This window comes from Prinia subflava, chromosome 9 (genome assembly GCF_021018805.1).
Source record: "Prinia subflava isolate CZ2003 ecotype Zambia chromosome 9, Cam_Psub_1.2, whole genome shotgun sequence".
NCBI lineage: Eukaryota > Metazoa > Chordata > Aves > Passeriformes > Cisticolidae > Prinia > Prinia subflava.
In genome coordinates, this window is record NC_086255.1 from 12890685 (window position 1) to 12912276 (window position 21592).

General features: G+C 54.0%; 1 protein-coding gene across 1 annotated transcript; it reads left to right on the forward strand.

Moving 5' to 3' along the window:
- The first annotated feature begins 11167 nt into the window (after nucleotides 1-11167).
- TLX1 (T cell leukemia homeobox 1) lies at nucleotides 11168-19635 on the forward strand. Its single transcript, XM_063406454.1, has 3 exons — nucleotides 11168-12933; nucleotides 14643-14844; nucleotides 18207-19635. Exons 1-3 carry the CDS (start codon nucleotides 12465-12467, stop codon nucleotides 18427-18429), a joined length of 894 nt encoding a protein of 297 aa, XP_063262524.1. The 5' UTR covers nucleotides 11168-12464; the 3' UTR covers nucleotides 18430-19635.
- The last annotated feature ends 1957 nt before the right edge of the window (nucleotides 19636-21592 follow it).

The following is a 21592-nucleotide window of genomic DNA, read 5'->3' on the forward strand; positions in this document are numbered from 1 at the left end:
AGGAGAGCTGGGATGTGCTGGCCTGATGGTGGCCTGGGCCTTTTACCAGCCTGGCAGCAACATCAGGTCCTCGGAAAGTGAAGCTTCCAGGATCTCAGTGACCAGCAGGGCTAGGTGTGTGGCCAGGGTGGGTAGTGTGTTAAGCAGCTGATTGGGGTGGTGATGGATGAGCAAGGTGTTTGGGGCTCATTAATTTCCTGGTAGGGATCAGCTTGTCACATCCTGTAATGCAATCAAAGTGGGAACACATCTCACTCAGGCAACACCAGAAGCACTCAGTTCAGAGGCAGATCACTGCCTTGCAGCATCCTCCAGCTGATAAAAAATGCCACTGCTGTGAGAGTGTAGCTCTGCTAAATGCTGGGCATGGCTCAGCCTGGCTCTGTAACCCTCAGCAGGGTAGTGCTCCCATTTGGCTGATTTCTCCTGGCTGCCCAGCACAGGCGGCTCTGGGGGGGAGGTTAGAGCTTAGCCTAGTGCTGCCTTGAGACCCCACCATCCCTGGGTTGCAGGTATCCTTGGAAGCCTCTGCCCTCTGGAAGTCTGGACTGGCTGAACCACAGACCACAGCACTGACTCCACTCATTCTTCCTTCCCCTCCTGTCACTGCATCCAGCTTTGGGGCTTGCTGGGATCCCAAGAGCAGGGTCTCAGTTGTTGGACAGGGGCAATTTCCCTGCTCCAGAGGTACTCTGGTGCAGCCAGGCTCACAGGAGAGTGTGACAGGTTATAGCCAGCACTCCTGCAGCCAGAGGCTACTGTGGGACAGGGCTGCAGTGGGAGGTCAGGACAGATGAGCTTGTGCTCCCTCCCAGCCTGAAACTCCCCAAATCCCCAGCCTTCTCTCCAAAAAGCTCTACTTCCTGTCATACAAAGCACTGGGAGAGCACGGAAACCAAAAGATTTTAAAAAAGAAAAAGGCCCCCGTGGTGACAAACATGATCAGCATGGCTGTGAGCCAAGGCACTGCTCACCCACCCAGGGGACAAGCTCGGGGGGACACACACAGCCCCTCCAGCTGGGCCTAGGGCAGGGGGGGAGGTTGTTTTTCCGGCTGCAGCATTGTTCTGCAGGACCTGAATAAACACCCAGCCTGGTGCACCCAGGCAAAGGGCACACTTCCCTCCCAGTGCCTGGAGTCCTCAAGGAAACCCCTTTTGTCTCTGCTCTTGGCTGACCCTTGCAAAACGCGTCCATTCCTTGCAGTCAGCAGAGCCTGTACCAGCACCACGGGTCCCTTGCTGTTGGAGGGGTGGGACCCAGGACTGTGTTGCAGCTCCTGTGCAGACACCTGGTACACGGTCTCCTCTGAGAGAGTCAAGATCTCTCACCTGCTTCTTCAGAGCCTAAACCCAGCATACGTGTGGGTGTGCTTAAGAAGTACTTGAATTTACCCTTTTCCTATGAATAATATTCAATAGTGATGATTTGGTAACCATTTAGTTAATCATGCAGCTTATTTACTACTATTGATTACTTTGGTTTGAGTTTACTTGCAGACAACAGGGAGCTGAGGGCAGGCTCAGCTGCACCACAGTGAGCTGCAGCATCTGAATAAGGGGAGAGATGTTCAGAGCTGGCTGTCCCCAGGTGGGACAGGACTGGGAGAACACCACCCTCAGGGCTCATGCAGGCAGACAAGGTTTGAAAACCTGGGTTTGCGGCCAGCTGCAGCTGGGGAACTGTAGCTGACCTACTGATCTGTACCTCTCTGCTTCTGGGGAATTTTCTGTCTCTGAGTCCACCCATTTGCCATCCTGGGGGGGGTCCAGGCCACTGCTGGATCCATCAGGCTCTCTTGTCCTGGGCATGCTCTAACAGCAGAGAGGGCACTGGCAGCACGGAGCTGTTTGTGCTGGGCGTGGAGCCTGGAGCTGGCACATTCCCCAGCACAGGGCTCTGGCTTTGCCTGATGAAGCTCTTGCAGGTGCAGCAGCATCTGATGGGCTCAGGGCAGCACCTGAGTCACTCCAAGAGGGCAACAGCACCAGGATACTGCAGTGTCCAGGGACAGTGCTGTTCTACAGGGCAGCAAAGACCAGCTCTAGAGACACCACCACGCAGGAACTGCCAGGGCAGGTGTGATGTCAGGGACATAATTTTCCATGCCATTCATGATCTTCAGCCTAGCCAGTGCTTGGAAGCATGTGTGCCCCTCATTTCATCCCGTGCTGAATCAGATCTCGCCCTGTGTAGGAAAGAGCTGCTGCCTGCCCAGCCTGCTTTGCTATCACCCAGAGAAGGCAACACACTTCTCCAGGGCACAGGAGCTGAGTGCAGGCTCATGGCCAGAGAGCAGCTTAGCAGCCCATTTTGTGCCTATTATCCAAAGCACTGAGAGGGTTGCAGATGAACTAAGTGAGGGACTAAGTAAATAAAGGATTGACCTTCCACCCCAGGGGCCAGAGGGCAGATACAAACTAGTGCTAATGTGAAATAGAGAGCCAAACTTTGCAGACTCTGGAGGAATTTACCCTGGAAGCATCAAAGAAGGCAAAAGACTCATGCATCACCCTATTTGCATCAACATGGGGATGATGGCCCTGCCACCCAGAGGACCAGGCTCTGGCCAGCGACTCTGGGAGGGACTCTGTCAGTTCAAGGGCTGAAGCAGAAAAGGTCTGCAGGGAAATCCCTGACTTGGATGCCTGGGGCTGCTCGCACTTTCAGCATGATGCCCCGTGGGCAGCTCAGCACAAGCGATTCGCTGTGTATTCCCCAGTGTCCTGCAAGGCGCCGTGGGGTGCTGGGTGCTGTGCAGGTGGGTGGACCTGGGAGCTGGTGCTTTTATGTTAACCTGTGGGTGCTGGGACTGGGGACCACTGAGATAGCGTGGGCTTTGCAGCACAGTCTTCAAAAGACTTCCTAAATAGGGGTCACATCTAAAAGTCTCAGGCTGGGCAGCCAGCATCCCCAGCTACTTTTGACCATATGCAAAGGGACACACGGGGAGTCATATGAGAGAGGCAGAAGACCACAAGGGATGGACGGGTCAATAGGAGTTGGCAGATGGACACGGCCACTGGAGAAAAGGAAAAACAAGCAGATAAAGGTGAGAGCTGGAGATCACCAGAGGAGAGCTTTGAATGGGATATTTTGACTGAGTTATTGTGGCTGAGAAGCGGAACCAAGGAGTGGTTTTTTGTTATTGCTTCTCTTGCTCTTGTCCCAGGGAGAGGTGAGGCTCTGCCTGTTATTAACAGTTTGAGATGTGTGGGCTGGCTCAGAGCATTTCTGATAAACCTACAGGGTCCCCAGATACTCCTACTCAGACACTAATTCTTTCACAGGACCATGGCAATGTGCACAAACCTCTCTAGGCCTGTTGCATTATGAAAGTCTGTGAGAGATTTACACGATGTTTAGCAGGATCCCTAACCAGTCCGTGTGTTATCTACAGAACTTCCAGGCTGCGTTCAGCTCCATTTGCTATTTTAATTGGTGCCCAGAATTGCTCTTCCTCCCTTACAACTGATGCCATGGTACTGTGCTTGTCTTTTCCTTGGTGCAAAAAAAAAAAAAAAAAAAAAAAAAAAAAAAAAAAAAAAAAAACAAAACCCACCTCAATCCCCCAAAGCACCCTGTTAAGAACTTCCACATCTCATTGAGCTGTTATTAATAGGGGGATTGTCTGGTGTCACAGCACAGGCATAAAATACATTATCACATAATCTTATTTAGCAAACACTTGTGTTGCTTCACCCTTGGTAATTGCATTTGGGAGATGCAATATTTATGAAAGGGGAGAAGGAAATGTCTTGACTCATCTCCTGTGAGCAGTAAAAGTCCTGGGAAAAAGGGGGGAAAATATGCTGGGAGGTTGAAGGGGATGTCAAAATTGCCTTTTCCTTTGCAGCAGGTTCCGTGCCCTGTTGAAACTTCAGCTTTGCCGCTGAGCTGCTCCTAGAACTAAGCGAGGCTGGGGGAATGGATACGGGTTTTACACTTGGCTGTGTCAGACCCCAGAGCTCTCCTAGCATCTCTCTGCAAATCCTGCTGCGAGCTCACTCGCTGCCTTGCGTTAGCTCTTATTTCTGGTTGGACCTGAGAGGCTCTTCCGTGAGACTGCACTGGGGCTCAGCTCCGAGAATGCTCCCCCTCCACGGGAAGGTGGATCAGGATTTCTCCTGGGACTGAAATCCCCACAACCAGCCCCACATTTCTGTGTCAGACCCCACAGTCCGAGAGCAGGAGCTGAGGAGAGGAGTTTTGCCCGGGATACAGCATCTCGACCCTGGGGGTTCAGATCTGTGTGGGCACCTTTCCCTCCATCTCTGAAGCCTCAGCTCCTGCCACTTGCAGATTTAGGGAAAATTTGCAGCGGAGGATGAGTCCCTGTTTCTCAGGGCGTGCTTTGAGAGAAGGAGAAAGCTGTCTCGGAAGATTATGTAATGCCTCGGATAGCTCCATTCCATCGGAGAGCTGAAGTATTTGTCCCCAGAAATCACAGCTCATTTCCCCACCTACAAAGTCCACGTCCCTTCCTACCCCCGGTGTACGGGGGTGACCTTGACCAGCCAGCGAGGCACTGTGGGCTCTTCTGGGCTCCCGGAAAGTCCCGCTCCGGAAAGTCATGGAGCGAGCAATGGCACAAAGCAGCGAGTTTTCTCAAGCCCCGATCCTGTCGGCACTGGCAATTCAAAGCCACTGGGGATGCGCACGGAACTGGGAAACTGGAGTCACCTACTCTCCTTCCCGATTTGTGTTTACACACCGTGATTAATGTTTGTTTTCTGCCGTACTCTCTAAGCCGATTTTTGGCATTCCGCTTGGGCAGTCAGAAACATCCGCAAAACCTCGGGGATGGAGCCGGCTCTGACTTCTCCCCGTGGTCCCTTGGTGAACCGAGAGGCTGTAGCACTGCCTATTACAACGAATTACAGGTGGAAAATACACTTAATATGAAAGTGAAAACTGGAAATAATAGATTACATTTACAAGTGTGGAGATCGCTCTTTGCGTCAATGGCCAACCGTGTTTAAATACGGATAATCCTTTGCCCTCCCCATCCCCGGGCATCGGTCCCCGGGCGGAACTCGCTGGGCGTTTTAGCCGCTGGCAGCAGGCGGTGCCACGAGGGGGGACTTGGGGATTGGAAACCCCCATAGTTTCCTCTTTCTAGATCGCTTCCCCGATTTTATGCCGTGGCTAATACTGTGCTGCAAACGACAAGTGCTGCGGCAAGTTTTTAAGTGCCCTGACAGAATTTGTATGTATTCTGAAACGTCAGCAATGAGTTTGGGTGCAGAAATTAGTTAAATGGGGAGCAGGGTAGTTTCCTTTCCTAGGAAACATTCCCCTGCCAACTGATAATTCCAAAAACTGCGTTTCAAAATGTCATAAAATAAATGGTATAAAAACTTCACAAGTGTTAACTTCGATTACATACGCATTGTAGATGTAGTCAAGAAAAAATCCTTAGGCCAAAAATTAAGTCATAATCCGTGTGCTGGAGTTTGTAGTTTTTTTAGGTACAAAAATATTTTCTGTTTATTCACAGATCAAATATTTCAGCCCATATACGAATCACTTGTTAAAAGACAAATGTAAATAAGGAAAAGCGCCCGAACCCATCGGAGTCTCTTGGCTTGGGGACAGAAGGGACTGGCTGGCAGGGGAAGGACTCGTCCCCGCAGCAGCTCACCTGTACGGCAGCTGCCGGGGGGGAACGGGGCAGCCCCCCCGGCCGGCCCCCCTCTCCAAAGGCGAATGCAAACAGCAGTAAATTAGATTTAAGTTTACCGATTGGTTCTGCCATAATTTCTATTTGCTTTCTGCGTACTAATTGACCTCGGGGAGGGGAAAAGAGGGAGGAAATAAACAAACAAACGCGAGGATTTACCGAGGAGGGTTTTGAGGGTTTTAGAGCTAAGCCCGTAACAATGTTCGCAATAATTAAGACCATTATTATCGGATCTTCTCATTCATTAGTGAAAGCTACTCTGTTAGCGGAGCCGGCAGGGCGGGCCGCTCCCCGCCTGCCCGGCGTTGGAGCTGCCTGCGCCCCTGCCCCCGAGGGTGGCTTTTAAGGTGCGGGGGGCGGGGAGGGGAAAGACACAAATCTGTTGGCAAAACAGGACTTTGTCTGATGGGGAAAAGGCCTAAGGCTCGGGGCGGGTGGGAGACAAAGAGGCCGCCGCTTCCCCTGCGAGCGAGCAAACAGGGCAGCTGCCGGCAGCCGGGGCCGGCGGCGCTGGGCAGCCCCCGTGGGTGAGGGGCAACCGCAGGATCGGGCCGTATCACGATTGCCATCCTGTGTCGCCTTGGCTGTCGCAGGGGTCAGAGTTTCTCGGAGCGGGGGAGACCCAGGGGGAGGCGGCGGAGGGCCGCGGGTGACCAGCCCACGTTTGCTCCGTTGCTGTCCCGGAGATCGTAATTAAACTGTGAGTTAATAACGGGACAGAGCCCCCGGTGTCCCCCACTGCCGTCGATGCCCTCGGGGGTGGCGGCCAGACGCCGTTCATTACAGAGGGGCTGGTGCGGGGCGGGTGGCCAAGGGGACGGGGCTAATGGGATTACACGCATTTCTGCACGGTGGAGAGAGGGGCTGCTGCCGCAGGACCAATAATTTATTGGCAGATGCTCCTCCGGCAACCGGCGGCATTTGAATATTCATGGGGCGCCCACGGGCACGGCGGGCCCCATCAGCCACCACCCCGTTTCCTTCCCTCCCGTGGGTACCCCCGTCTGGGGAGGATCCGAAAGGACGAGGGACCCCCGGCCTGTTGCATGGAGCAAGTCAGTCCCACCCTCCAAGGAGAGGTGGGAGGCCGAGGGAAGGTCCGGATCCCTTCGGGACTCCACAGCACCCGCACTGCTTGCGCCCGCAGGTGCCATGAGTCGTGGCCCTGCACTTCCCTCTGCTGAACCCGTTTTCTCCAAGACGACAGAGGGTACAGGAGAGTGAAGGGGCAGTTCGCGGACTGCTCTAAATACTTATTTTTGGCAGATAACTGCTGCCCCGGGAGATGTCGTTGACAGAGCGCGGAGCCGGCCCCTCCGCTCCTTCCCCGCCGTATTAACTCGTAGCCCCTCGGTCGTTTGTAACCATAAAGGGGAAAAATATTGTTGCGGGCGAAGTTCGTGCGATGCTGTGGCTCCCGCTGCGCCGGGCACTTTATACTCATTAAGTGCAGCGGCGCTAAGTCATTACTGTAATAAGGAGTTATGCTGAATGCACGGGACCACGTTTCCAAAGCCATAAATTACAACTGTCAGTGCGTATTCGAGGGATCAACAGAGCTGGGAGTAATTATTTACAGCGTGCTTTATAGAGCAATTAAAAATTCCCCAAATGGTGTTAATTGCTTTTAACGCTCAGGAAGCGCAGGCCGCCCTTCCCGCGGACCCTGAGCCGGGGAGAAGCCGCCGCCGTCCGTGCGGAGTCGGGCTCGGTGGGAGCTGTGGAAAACGAGATTTCCCGATGGGAATCCCACACCCCAGCGGGAACCCGGCTGGTTGGTGCTGCCGTCGTCCTGCTTCGCTATCGGTGTCTGTCGCGACGCTTGCGGCGTAACACAGTGAGGGTGGCAGTGCTGGGGGACACAACCCCAATGGCAGTGGAGAGCTCGGCTCCCGCTCCAGGGAGAGGCGAGGGACGCCCGACGGGGCCGTCTTGGCCCGGAGCTCTCCCGCCAGCCCCGTGCCCAGCAGCGGCGCCTTGGCCCTAGTGGATCTCTCAAGGGCCGCGACGGAGAGAAAGAGCTGCGGGAGGTGATGGGCGCGCTGAAAGATGGAGAATACCCGAGCTGGGGAGGCCCCAGCGCAACGAAGCGAGGGAGGGAAGGAGTCGGGGCGCACCCTTCTGCTGAGGGGTGTTTGTCACCGCGCCCCTGCCCGCGGCACAGTCGCTCACTCTCCTTTCAGCAATATAGAGGATTTTATCGGTTCCGGAAAACGCTGCTCCAGGTGCAGTTTTCGGACCGAGCCCGATGGGCTTTGCTGGGATCTGGCCAAGGTCCCAGACACACCACTTTTGTCCACGGTCCCCTCAGGAGGGCTTGTATTTCGCAGCGGTGTCCTGGCCAGCAGATGCCAGGCAGAGAGGCAGCTTGCGATGCCAAACTCCTGGGAGCCCCGAGCTGCAAAGGAGCTCAGGGGCCAGGAGAGCCCGGGCAAGCCAGCAGGGCAGAAAAAAAGGGGAGTGCAGGGTGGAGGTCAGGCCCTGGCTGGGCTGCTCCTCTCTGCTAGCAAGAGGCAGATGCACACGATCAATGAGAGAATCTGAGAAAGGATCCCTGGGCACTTCGTGGGGAGGGAGAGCCTCATGCATCAGGAAGAGCTCTCATCTCAATTGTAATTTCCTAGCATGGATATACTGGGCCCTCATCTGGGGGAGGATCAAAACCATTTTGGAAATGAACTTGTCCCAGCAGCTGTTTGGGGTAGGTAAAGGGGGACAAAAGTTTCAAGGCTTGCAGGAATATGTGTAGTGGCTGTAGAATCTTGAAGGAGGTGAGATGGTCTGGAGAAGTGGAGACCAAGGACACTGGGCTTCCTTAATGGATGAATTTTGCAGCAACTTAGTGCACGTGTCATCTTCTGCATTGGAGGCTTTCATCTACCTCCAGGGAGGTCTGACCCACCTCATTGGTGTTCCCCACAAAACAGGATTTCTCTGTACAGAAAACCTAAGAACGAAAGCAGCAGTTAGGGAAAACATCTGGGAATGTCTGTCTCCCTGGGCTCTGCCTAGAGTGTGATATCTGAATTATTTTTTGCAGGGCATTGGGAGTCCTAGCAAAGAATGACAAACCCAGCCCTCAGCAAATGGAAGCATCCTGATTGCAGATCCAGGCAGAGACAGCTGGGCTGGGGTGCCTCTGGCCCCCACCCCAGAGAGCCATTTGTAGGATCATTGGATGCATCTCAAAGTGGGTGCTGGCCCTTGTAGACTTTCCTGTTGGGATGTGAACCTGAAAGCACCAAGACTGACCCTGATGTGTCTTAGTGTGTGGGCTTGCAGCACTGCCTCCTTAGCCTCAGAATGAGGGAGGCAAAAACTGCATATTAATTGACAGGACATTTGCAGAGCCTTGTGCTCTACAGTACTGCTCAAGCCACAGGCCTGGAGAGTCTAAACGGAAACTGAGGCCAGGAGCAATTTGAACCAGAACATCTGAACTGGGTGTTATCCTGGAGCTTAGAGGTGCAGTGCCCAAACTTCCAACACCAGGAACTATGTCTTTCTCAAGGATGCAAGTGAAATCTTGCTTGTGCAGAGAATAAATCCTGGGGCTATGCATCATCTCTAAACTCATTGATAATTCCCATTGATTTCCAGAAATTTTGAATCCCTGTCAGGACCTAGCCCTGCCTGCTCTTCTCCTTTGTCCGCACTGGGTACAGGACAGAGGGAAATCGGACTTACCTGTAATCTGTCTCCTGGCAAGCTTTATTGCCCCAAAGCCCCTACCTTGGGCTCAGCAGCTGGGGGCTGTGACCCTCACTAACCAGACTGGATCACTGGTGTTTGCCTTGTGATTTCCTGAGGCCAGTCCCTCTGGGGCCTTCGGCATCTGCTCAGCCTGGGGGATCCCTGGCACAGGGGAGGCCAAGGCTTTTCCTGGCATCGACTGGGGCCTTTGGGGTGTGCAAGCAGCATCAGGCAGCTGTGTTATTGACTGGAGGAGGGCTCTCTCCTGGGTCTTGGCAGCAGATCTGGGTCCCTCTGGATGTCAGAGCTCACAGGCAGGGGACCCTGGCACAGTGCACCACTGGCATGGCATGTTCTGTTGCTTCCCTGGGGGGACTACCTGACACGCTCAGGGCAGAGGAGGAGGCTCTGCCCCACATCTCCTGCGTGACAAGGGGCAGAAGCTCAGGCATACCCTTAAGAAGGGGAAAGGCAGCTGCAGCCCTGTGGGACAAGAAGGCCCCCTGCCCGAGGGCAGCCTCCCGGCCCCGGCTGGCCCCAGCCCTCACTCCCTCCCTCCTCTCCCAGCTCCTCCTAACCACAAGGACTTTGGTTGATGGAGCTGGCGCCAGCGAGTTCCCTGAAGAGTTCAGAAGTCAAGAACTGAGGCAGGTACTGGGAGGGGGGGAAACCCGACCCCAGCGGGCAGGCAGGGCTGGGTGATGGTGGGGGCAGGCTGCCTGGGCACGGGCCGGGCATGGGGCAGAGAGGCAGCCGTGGGTTGCTGCTGCTGCCCGCCGTCTCCACAGCCCTCCCATGTGGGGCTGTGGTGGTGGGTGTAATGATAATGACGGGTCCTGGGGTATCACAGCAGGGTTGTGTCTTGGGTGAGAGTGGCAGGTACCCACCAGCACTGGTGTGTCAGTGTGTGTGTGTCTGGGGATGTCTGAACACAAGGGAACTGGGGTGTGTTACTGCCTCGTGTGGGAGTGACTGTGGGTGTGAATACACACAGTTGTGGAGATGTGAATGACAATGTGTGTCAGAAGTTGTGTGTGTGCAGTGGGTTTTAACTGTGAGTGTCTGGGGACGTTTGAATAAGCACACAAATGTAGGTGTGTGCAAGAGAATGAGTGGGACTGTGAGCATGGGTGCCTGTGAGCTCGTGAGGGTGTTTGTGAGCTTGTGTGCAACACTGGGAGTGTGAGGATGAGGATGGGATGATACAGCTGGTGATGAATGAGGAGGTGTACCTGAGAGCGCAGAAGTGACTTTCCAGTTGAGCTCCATTTGTATTGTATGGGCGGTACCCCAGAGCAGGCTGTCCCGTGGGTTTCCCACGGCCCCTTATGGATGCTAAACCACGGGCACGCTGCAGACGTGAAGGGCAGCCTTTGCCCTAGCCATGGAGGAGGGAGTCTGGACGGCCGGTCCCAGCGCGTAGCGGGAAGGATGAGGCGGGCAGAACACAAACTACCGGGCAAAACCCTGACGCCGCGGCCGGGAGCGCTGGGTCGCACCGGGCAGCGCGGGTCGGAAGCAGCGGGAGGCCGGATTCAAGGAGACGGCAGTGCCCGGTTCCATCGCCGTCTCTGCCCCTGCCCGGCTGTGCCGAGCAGGCACCGACGGGCCAGGGACACAAGTTTTACAGAAATTACAATAGCGGCTTTCATTTTCATGTTGTGTTAAACTTTAAAAATAATTATATATATATATATATATAAAATAAAATTGTATATATATAATTATTATTATTTTAAACGGAAACACCCATCTCCCCGCGGGCAGGAGCGGGAGGGGACGGCTGCAGCAGATGGCGGGGCCAGCAGTGGCGGGTGCCCAGTCAGCGGAGTCCGCTGCCCCGTGGGGCGCAGCTGGGGCCTGCCACCGTCCCGGGGGAATGAGCCCCGCCCCGGTTCTCCGGGGGGAGGTGTGTTTCAGGAGTCCCTCGCCTCCTCCCATCACACTCCTTCCAAGGGTCCGGGCACTTGTGGGGTGCCCTTTGCAACGTCCCCGTGTCCCTGCTCTGGGGTCTGGCCGTGGGAGAGCCGCCTCCTCCGCGACTTTTTGAAAGGTGCTGACTTTAGAAACTGAGAACACCCTTCCGGAACAAAGGGGCACGGCGGTCTGGGACCTCACCAGGAGGGGATCCTCCGGCTTCAGCCCTAGCTCGGGATCAGCGGCAGCGCTTAGGGATCGTAACCTAGGCTTGATTCTCCGGCGGGGGCTGGCGGCCAAGATCCCCCTTCCCAGCAGTCCGCGGCCACAAACTCCAGGACCAGACATCTCCGCTCTGCCCGCCCGGTATCAGCCACTATTTCACCCCTCAGTGCCCTGCGCTCACCCAGAGCTCACTTTATAAGGCCCAGCCGGGCTGTGATTTTTTTTTTCTTTTTTTTCGGTGGGGTGGAGGTGCGAGAGGGGGCTGGGGAAGAAGAAACTCCTCTTGTGTGCTCTTCTCTGCTGTCATTCACTGGGCTGCTCTCAGCATCCAACCAATGGAGAGTGAGGGCCTGCAGCAGTAGGCCCTGGGTAGGGTGATTGATGGGCAAGCGGGGCGGCGGGCGATCGCACTCACAATCGGCCGCGCTCCGCTCCGCGGGGCTCCCGGCTCCCCACCGCCCGCCGTGGCTAGGGATCCCCGGGGCACCCTCGTGTGTCTGTGTGTCCGTGCGTACGTCTGTGTGTCCTGGCTGAGAGGCTCCTGACGTGTCTTGGTACCTGGGGGTGCAGGGTCTCATCGGAGCGGGACCCGTGTGCGTGGCTGCGGTGTGGCGCCTCTGCTCCTGGAAGCTGCCGGGTGTGTTTGGCGCGGTTGTGTCTCCAGTGTCAGCGTCCTGCGCCGCGCTGGGCACGGCTGTGGAGTCCCGGGCTGCCGGGGGTGTTTCACTCTTGTACCTGGGCTGCGCATGGCTGTGCTGGTGTGTCTTCGTGCTGAGCGTGTGGCTGCCGTGTCCCGGCCTTGCGTGGCTCTGCCGGCGTTTCTCGGGGTGCTCTGCCACCGTGCCATGGGGCTGAGCGCGTAGCCGGGCTGCCCCAGCGCTGCGCGGCCCCGTTCGGCGCGGAGGGGCTGTGCTGCCCTGCCCGGCCCCGGTGCCCGAGCGGCGGCATGGAGCACCTCGGGGCTCACCACCTGCACCAAGGGCAAGCCGAGCCCATCAGCTTCGGCATCGACCAGATCCTCAACACGTCGGAGCCGGGCAGCTGCATGGTGTCGCACCCGCGGCTGCAGGACTCGGCGGACTACGGGCTGGGCTGCATCGTGGGCAGCGCCTATAACACTGTCACGGGTGGCTACGGGGCGAGCGGCGGCGCGGCCGGCGCCTACACGGGCACCTCCTGCAGCATGGGCGGCCTGCCCGGCTCCTACAACGTGAACATGGCGGTGAGCATGAACGGCAACACCTTGAGCTCGGCCGGCGGGGTGATCCGCGTCCCGGCCCATCGCCCCGTGGCCGGCGGCGTGCACCAGCCCCTCTCCGCCGCCGTGCCGGCAGTGAACGGCATGAACAGCCTGACGGGGCTTACCTTCCCCTGGATGGAGAGCAACAGGCGGTACACAAAAGACAGGTTCACAGGTGAGTTGAGCCACCGGGACCTCCCTTCCCTCTCTGCTCCCGCTGCCCCGCTTCCTCCCCCGCCGCCCGGCCTCGGCGCGGCAACTGGTGCCCACGGGGACACGCAGGATCCAGCCGGAGATCTCTCCGGCCGGATGGAGAAAGCAGCCGGGATGGTCCTGGGAAGCTGGTCCGGGATGAGGCCAGAAGCAAGACGGGGTGGGAAATGAGGCGTATTCAGCCCCCCCTAAATGAGTTATGTTTCCTTTTGTTTGTTTGTTTTGATATTTTGGTTGGTTTGATTGTTTATATATGTGGGGGGTTTTGTTGGGGGTTTTTTTTTGTTTGTTTGTTTGTTGGTTTTTTTTTTTTTTTTTTTTTTTTTTTTTTTTTTTTTTTAGTTCCTTTAAATTTATTTATTTATTAGTTTGGTGTAGGTTTTTTTACTTTTTAATTTTTTTTTCCCGCGGTACGGGTCGGCAAGGGCGGGCAAGGAGGAAAAGGGATGGTAAACTCCGCACACGACCTCCTGCAAGCCCCGGGCACGGCTGACCCATCCCTGCCGCGCGAGCCAACACCCGGGGAAACTTTCCCTCAAAACCGAGAGTTCTTTGGGAAGCACGGCCCAGCCGGCGGGAAGGCAAACAGGCGGCCCGGCCCTGGCCTGCCCGGGAAGGCCGTCCCGTTGCCTTCCTTTACCGGGCTGGCTTTCCCCGGCTGCGGGTTTCGGCTCAGCCTTTTTCCCTACCAAAAGGGACTTTTTGCAGACCCGAGCAGAGCGGGGCTCGGGCTAGAGCCGCTTCCTGGACTCGCCACCGTTTCCAGGTATAGCTGGGCTCGTCTTTCGGCACTAACAAAAAAAAAACTCGAACAACGAAGAGAAAGAAAGAAAGAAAAAAGACGCAAACAAACAAACAAAAGGAACGAAATTACAACGGGGAAAATTAGCGCCTCTTCCCGAGGGCGGAAACCAAGGCCCGATTTTTGAAAGTTCCCGTTTAATTTCGACCCGATGGCGCTGAGTTCGGGCACGGCCGCGGGTGGAGGAACGGGCTGTTCCCCTGGCAAGCACCTGACTGGATTTCACTCAATTTGTTCCTGGCTTAGACACAATGTGACTTTTCACTAAGTATATTTTTGTGGGGTTGGAAAAAAACAAAAAACACCAACCAACAAACGCAAACAAAGCCATATATATTTAAAACAAAACAAGAACAAACAAACAGAACAACAAATCGCAACTCCGGTTTCCAGTCCGGGGCTTTACTTCCCGTGTACCAGGCACTGGGGCCGGGGCCGATGGGGTTACCGCCGCGCCTAAACGAAATTATCCCGAGCCCGCTTGGCATGGATCGCAGAGCCCCGGCCCAGCGCCAGGACCGGCTGCCGCTGCCGACCCCCCGTTCCCCGGCAGGCACTCGGCCGGGCAAGCGGCCGCCTCCCCCTCCGCCGGAGCCGAGCGGTGCCGGGCGGGCGCCCGCAGCACCCAGGGAAGGCCGCCGGGCCTTCCCGGTTCCCGGGGCCGCCGCCGAGTTTAGCAGCCCACGCGTGGGTGTCGGCGGGGAAGCCGCGGCTTCGGAGCGGTGGGGGGTGGGTGGTCCCCAGCCCAGCGGCCGGGAGCCGGAGCCCCTCTGCTGATGTGTCGCTGCTTGCTTCTTTGCCTCTCATCCCCCCTCCTCCCGTGTCCCCCCCAGTGGCCCTCTCACCCTTCACTGTAACACGCCGTATAGGTCACCCCTACCAGAACCGCACGCCCCCCAAGAAGAAGAAGCCGCGCACCTCCTTCACCCGCCTGCAGATTTGCGAGCTGGAGAAGCGCTTCCACCGGCAGAAATACCTGGCCTCGGCCGAGCGCGCTGCCCTGGCCAAAGCCCTCAAGATGACGGACGCCCAGGTGAAGACCTGGTTCCAGAACCGGCGCACCAAGTGGAGGTGAGGGGCCGGGGGTCTCGGTGGACCGCGGTGAGGCAGCCCGGGGGGGACAGACCTGGCTGCCAGCAGCTCTGCCAGGAGCATTGATGGCAGAGGCGTGCAAGCCCCGTGTGTGTGTGTGAGTGTGACCCTGTGTGTACACGTGCGTGTTGCACGCACGGCGGTGTGTGTGCGTGCCTGCAGGCTGTGTATGCACCCCCGCGGGCAAGCAGGACACGCGTGTGTGACTGCACGGCCAGTGGGAAGGCCATGCGTGCCCGTGTGTGCCCGCACGCAGTGTGTGTGTGTGTGCACGGGGTGTGAATGCACAACAGCCCAGCGAGTGTGCAGTGGTGCGGGCCGTGTGTTACGTGGTGTGCGCACACCCGACCTGCGTGCAAAAGCGTGTGCGGGTGTGCCACAGGGAGGAATGTATGTGCGCACACGTGTGCGGTGGCTGCAGTCACTGTCACCAGAGGGTGCGGAGGGTTCCGCGCCTCTGTCTGCGGCAGCAGCGAGCGGCAGCCCCCGGCCCGGGCTGTCGGGGAGCCGGGCTCTGCACAGCGCGGAGATTTTCGTCCCCGCGGGGTTCGCGGCGCCTCCTCGCCCAAACGATTTCTTTTTGTTCTGCTGCCGGGCGTGCCGGTAAAGCCGGAGAGGAAGAGAAGGCTGGGCTCCCACGGAGCCTCCAGGGCTCCATCGCAGTGACCCTGCCCCTCCCAAGCTGCACGTTCCCGGGATGTTCCCGAGGGAAGCACCCCAGCCCTGAGAACATGCCCTGCCCCGGGCTGGGGAAAGGCCTCCCCTCCCGCGGGGGCGGAAAGTGATGGGCAAGGAGGTGCTCACTCAGAGAGCAGAAAAGGTGGGTGCTGAGCTGCTGGGTGATGAGCACTGGGTGCTGGAGGGCAGGCAGGCATCTTCTTCAAAATGGGCGAAAGGGCTTCCCCAGAGTCTTCCCAAGGGTTAATAAGACAGTGATTGCCTGAGTATGCTGGGGTTGGGTAAGAAATGGGGGTCAAGGAATTTGAAACCAAGGGGGTGTGTGAATCCTCAACCCTAGTGAGTTGTCCCCTGGAGAATCCATGGTAGCACAATTCCCCAACTGTTAGGAAGTCTCTGGCTGGAGTGATCTCTGTTAGCCAGAAGCAGAATCCTGGTGGAGGAACAGTCCTGCTCTGGCCTGCAAAACGGGGTCAGCTGTGTCTTCTAACCAGGTTTCCTAAGGAAGTGAGGCAAATCCATCTGTCAATACTCTTTGCGTCTGTTGGCTAAATTCAGCCTCTTTTGGCAGAGGTGCAGAGGATACAAACCTATTCACGTGTTTTACAAAAAATAGCTGGGTAAAGAGAAACAAAATCCTGCTTCTGCCTAAGGGAAAGGCTGCAGCCAGACCTCAGCTGTAATATTAGACACAGGAGAATTTCTGGCCTGAGCCAGAGGGACGCAGGCATGTAAGTTCTGCTTGCATACATCTATGCCTGCTGGCTGTTGTGATGGAGGTGTGGGTGCCCCTGGCTGGTAGCACACCAAACTTGCTGCTCAGGCCCCTGCACTGGGCAGTGGGCTCTGAGTGGTTCCTGGAGTACTGGGAGCTGGAAGGAGCCGCTGCAGGATGGGCTTGAATGAGGCACTGGGAAGTATTCAAGAAAAGAGAGTTGCTATGAGCCCTCTGAGCAACTTAACTGCTTGAACACAGACTGGAGGGAAGAGTCTTGCCCCTGCCCCTTGCCTGGTTGTGTCTGCTGGAGTGAGGTGGTTGTGTGATCCCCTACTCAGATTTGGGCTCTTGCTTTAGATACAGCTCTTTCCAGGCAGGTATGAACCTGGAAAACCCATTCTGATGTGAATCCATGACTAGATCAGTTGCTGGGGAGCAAGGTGCTCACAGCCATGGTGCTCCTGATCACCCTGGGCTTGGGGCTCTCTCCCTCCTCCTGGAGCATCTCCTCATTGTGCAGGGAATCATTAAATATTCATTGAGGCACAGACCAAGCTGCTCCCCGGGCTGGTGCAGTTCTGAGCCTGCTCTTCCCGGGATGTCTGATGTGAGATGTTGACACAGTGATTAGAACAGCAATTGAGCCCTGAACTACCTGCTCCCAGGAGGGAACACTGGCCACAGGTCTGGAGGCTTGGGTGCCCATTGCTAGCATCCAAGCCCCAGCCTGCTTCCCCATTGGGAGCCAGGGACCCCCTGCCCTGTGCTCTGAGATGTCACTGTGGAGATCAGAGCTGCCACTTCCAATTCCCATGGTCAAAGAGGATGAGACATCTCACATCCCCCTGAGCTGCTAAATTAAAAAGCTGCCATTTCCTGTGTCACTGGTCCACTGAAGCTGCTGAGAGGATGTCAGCTGAGCCTGGGGGTGTGAGGGATGGAGAGGATGCTTTGGGAATCACCCTGGGATCAGCACTGAGTTGCTCCCAGGTTTTCCCAGCAGCATCAATAGAGGTGCCAGGTAGAGGTGACTGCAAGCTGCAGACTTTAGACTGACCTGCCATCCAAGCAATCAGGAGGGGGGTTTCTATTGTGGATATAATAGGATTCAGGCTATTTCTACCTATCCCCTTCTCTTCTCCAGGTAGCCCAGAGCCAGGGCCCAGGCAACACTGGAAAGAAACCCTTCTGACTACCTAACACCCTCTCCTTGGGGATCACCTCTGCTGGTGTCATACCAGGCAGACACATGTCAAAACTGTTCTGAAAAACATTGTCATTCACTCTTTCCAGATAGTATATTCTGTGCTTTGATTATTCTTACTGCTAAAAAATGTGTTTCTAGTGTTTAGCTGAAATTTTGCTGCCTGCCATGGGAATGTTTTTGCCTTCATCCAAGCTCTCAACAGCTGGTCACCGCAGCATGGCAGACGAGATGGCAAACCTGGATGCTAGAAAGGGATGTCCAGGGTCACACTACCCATCTTCCAGCTCTGTGGCACTGCCAGTCATTCAGTCACTGCAGTCACCTCATCCTGCTCCATGCTTCTTGCTGAGGCTTTGCATGTTTGGCTCTTGCTGTCAGACCAGACCATGTTTTCAGGGGATCACAACTTTTGCAATGCTGCTCTGTGACTTTTTGGGTGTTTTGTCTCTGCTTCTTGTTTTTTCCTGTGAGCAGAGAGTGATACAGAGTTGTGGGCTGCTCTCAGGTCTCTTTGATCAGAGCAATTTTTGCTGAAGCCATTTCAGACAGACAGACTCAGTCCTCAGTTTATGGGATTTACTGGCCATTTGTGCGGGGGATGTGGAACCACACCATGGCAAGGCACCCTCTTTTCCTACCCCCACCCTCCCACATCATGAGCACCCAGCTCAACATAATCTCTCTGGAGATACCCTCGCTTTGCTTCCCCAGCCCCCCTAATGGCTCCCTCTCTCCTAGGAGGCAGACAGCGGAGGAGCGGGAGGCTGAGCGGCAGCAAGCAAACCGCATCCTCATGCAGCTGCAGCAGGAAGCCTTCCAAAAAACCATCAACCAGCCCATCCAAGCCGACCCCATCTGTGTCCACAACTCCTCTCTCTTCGCCCTCCAGAATCTGCAGCCTTGGTCTGATGACTCCACCAAGATCACCAGTGTCACCACTGTCGCCTCTGCTTGCGAATAAGTCTGGCACCCACTGGTGGCACCTACACCTTCTACCAGCGGGGCTGTCCCCAGGGGGACACAAGGCATCCTTGGTGGGACGTGTAACAACTCTGTTTCTCCCCGAGGAGGTCTGGAATCCCCTGAGCCTCTGGCCACTTGCATCCTATATATCCAGCTGGGGAAACCCTCCGCAAGAAACAAAAAGAAGGAAAGCCACCCCAAAAACTCTCCCCAGCCATGGAGTTGCTGGAGCAGCAATGCTGTCTCACCTCCCCCCAACCCCTTTGTTCTCTTGAAAGTCTCCAGTGTCGGCCCTGAACTTGCTGACATGCTGCCAGACAAAAACCCAGCCCTGACAGACGCAGCCGCCGGTGTTCATCCAGCTGGGGGGTAGGAAAACTTCCTTAGGATTCTACTGGTGGCACTGCAAAGTCTATGTTCACCCTTATATATCCATATATATATATATATATGGAGATATATATATATATACACATGTTTTGAACTGATGGCTTGAAAGAAAAGGAGGAGGCTCCCTGTGAAGCACGTCTCTGCTGTGAGCCTTCTTGGGCTGTCCACACCGGAGACGTTCAGGGATGCAACAAATGGAGGGAACAGCGGCAATTTCTGCTTGTGCCAGATGGGAACCCTTCAGATCTCACCTCGCTGTCTCTCCTCCCCTTTTTCATTAATTTTTTCTTGCGAAGGGGGAACAAGAGAAGGATCTGACAGACTCCTGAGGACGGTAAATATGATATCTCAATTGTATGAAGGGCCCAAACAGTCCCTGGCTGCCACGGACTCTGTGCCCATCAGCGAGTATTTTAATAACGAGAAGACCTGGGTGGCAGTTTGTGGGGGTAATGCAATTTCTTTCCATGGAAAATTTCCATATAATTTGCAAAATGTTGTTCAATGTTTTATTTTATCAGTTTCCTGTTGGAAGGCAGTTCCTGACAGCAAAAAATTGATTTCACTCTCAGCTGTTTAACTTAGTTGTTCTTTTAATTGTACCAAGAGAATGAGACACAATTAAACAAAGCACTTCTAGCAAATGCCAGGAATATATAGATATATATATATAAACAGTATATATTTTTCAGTTACTTATAATCTAAAACAGCACTGCCAATTTAAGCAGTTAGTACAAACAAGTAACCAGAAAACCTATTTTCAGTGAGATTTTTAAAGGCATTAGTTTGCTTTTTTTGTTGTTTTCTTTTTTTTTTTTAAGTTATGCACTTACAAGGTGTTTTATGTGTATTCATTTTATAAAGTGCTTGTGTAATTTATGTGGAAACGAAAAAGAAAATAAAAAAATCTCCAGGGTACTGAATAAATCATTGAAAGCCTTGCTGTTCCCTGTCTATTAGTTCCCCAAGAGGAGACAGCATATCACAACTGCTGCTGAAGCCTGTGCTATTTTTTTTTTTTTAATGAAAATAGAGTTAGTATTTCCATTTGACTTTGCTCAGGTCCACTTGGCTTTGGAAGCTCCAGATTTAATATGCTGTGTTTTAATCCCTGGTCCTATAAACACTTTCAGACTTCAACCCAGCAGTGCATTTAGCATGAGCTTAAATTGAAGCCATTCTGGGGGGGCTTGCTGGGGGTGGCAGAGGCTATGCAGGGGCTTAGCCTTAAACTCATGTGGAATAATTTATTGAATAAGACCTTGGAATGAGGTTTCACCTGGGTTGAGGCAGATCTACAGCTATTTGTGTCTGAAACTGAATACGGAAAGGGGAATTTGAATATAAAGAAACGTGCAAGAGTGCATTTTAGAGACAATCTTGCAGGGGATTATTCTGGGGACAGTGTTTGCCATTCGTACTCAGCCTTGCTGCAGGACATTGTCCCCAGCTTGGCAAACCCTTCTCAGAGGAAAATCAAACCAGCGGGAAAACTCGCATCAGCTTCCTTGGGGGAGACTCCCAGCCTGGTTCAGCCTGGTGTTTCCTTCCAGCACTGGGAATTCCTGAGTGAAGGATGTTGGAGGATATGACTGGAAAGGGCAGGCGGCCACGAGCAGCGGCCCTGGGGTCCAGGCTGCCCTGTGGGACATCTGCAGCAAAATAGCCCAAGCCTTTGACACCTGGTGGGTGACAGAGCTCCGGAAGGCTGGGTCCTCTGGGTGCAGCGCTCTTGGGGAGTTTGTTAAGGGAGCATAGGAATGGCCTGCTTCATCCAAAATCTGCTATCGTAGGACTGGGATGAGAAATTACGGTGCTGCAGGATTTTCCCATTCTGCAGTCCAATGTGTACCAGAACACAGAGAAACATCTGCAGCAATGGAGAGAAAAGAAGCCAGAAAAAGAAAAAAAGGATAAAATACAGGAAAATATGAAACTCAGAGAACATGCATTTTTGGAAATATCATTAAAAGATGTTGATTACTGCCAGGAAACTACTAAAACAAAATGATTTGTATTTTTTCCAACATAAATTTCAGGGAAGTCTTTTGTTTGAATTCTGTTTCGCACTACAGTCTGATTTTTAGATTCTGATTAAGCTGATTATCTAACACACACCCTACTTTGTCTACAAAGTTAAACTCCTTCAGGAGGCATTGCTGTGTAAAAATCTTTAATGGTTTACTTTACTTTACTTTAATGTTGCAGTGTATATTTTTGTTTTCAGGGTTTCTGCATAGGAAAAAAATCAACCACAAAATAATAATAATAACAATAATAAAAATAATGATGAAAGGATTTACTGTTGATATTAAAACTGTTTTCTGCTTCATTATTATTACACATCAAGATTGTAAAACTTAATTCCAAGACAGCCATTTTATAATATCCACTTTATTCAGTTTATAATCCAAAATGTTCCCCAGTGAAATTGAACATGCATTCATGCACATTCGAGGGAATATATTTGGACAGAATATTTAGCTATACCTTGTTTTCAAAACTGGTGACTTCCCCCTTTTCCCATCAATCTTTCCTGGGAAAACAAAACAAAACAAACCCACAAAAAAATCCCCCAAAAAACCCCCCCAAACCCCACCAAAAGTTAACAAGGAATCTCAGTAAGAAATGAGAATATATGTTACATTGGAATCAGAAAAACAGTTTCTGGTCTCTCTTGTCCCTGGAAAAATTGCTTCTGGAGGAGTTTTCTCTTAAAATATTTCTCTTGGATTCCTTTTAAAAATTGATTTAGTGGCAGAAGGTGTT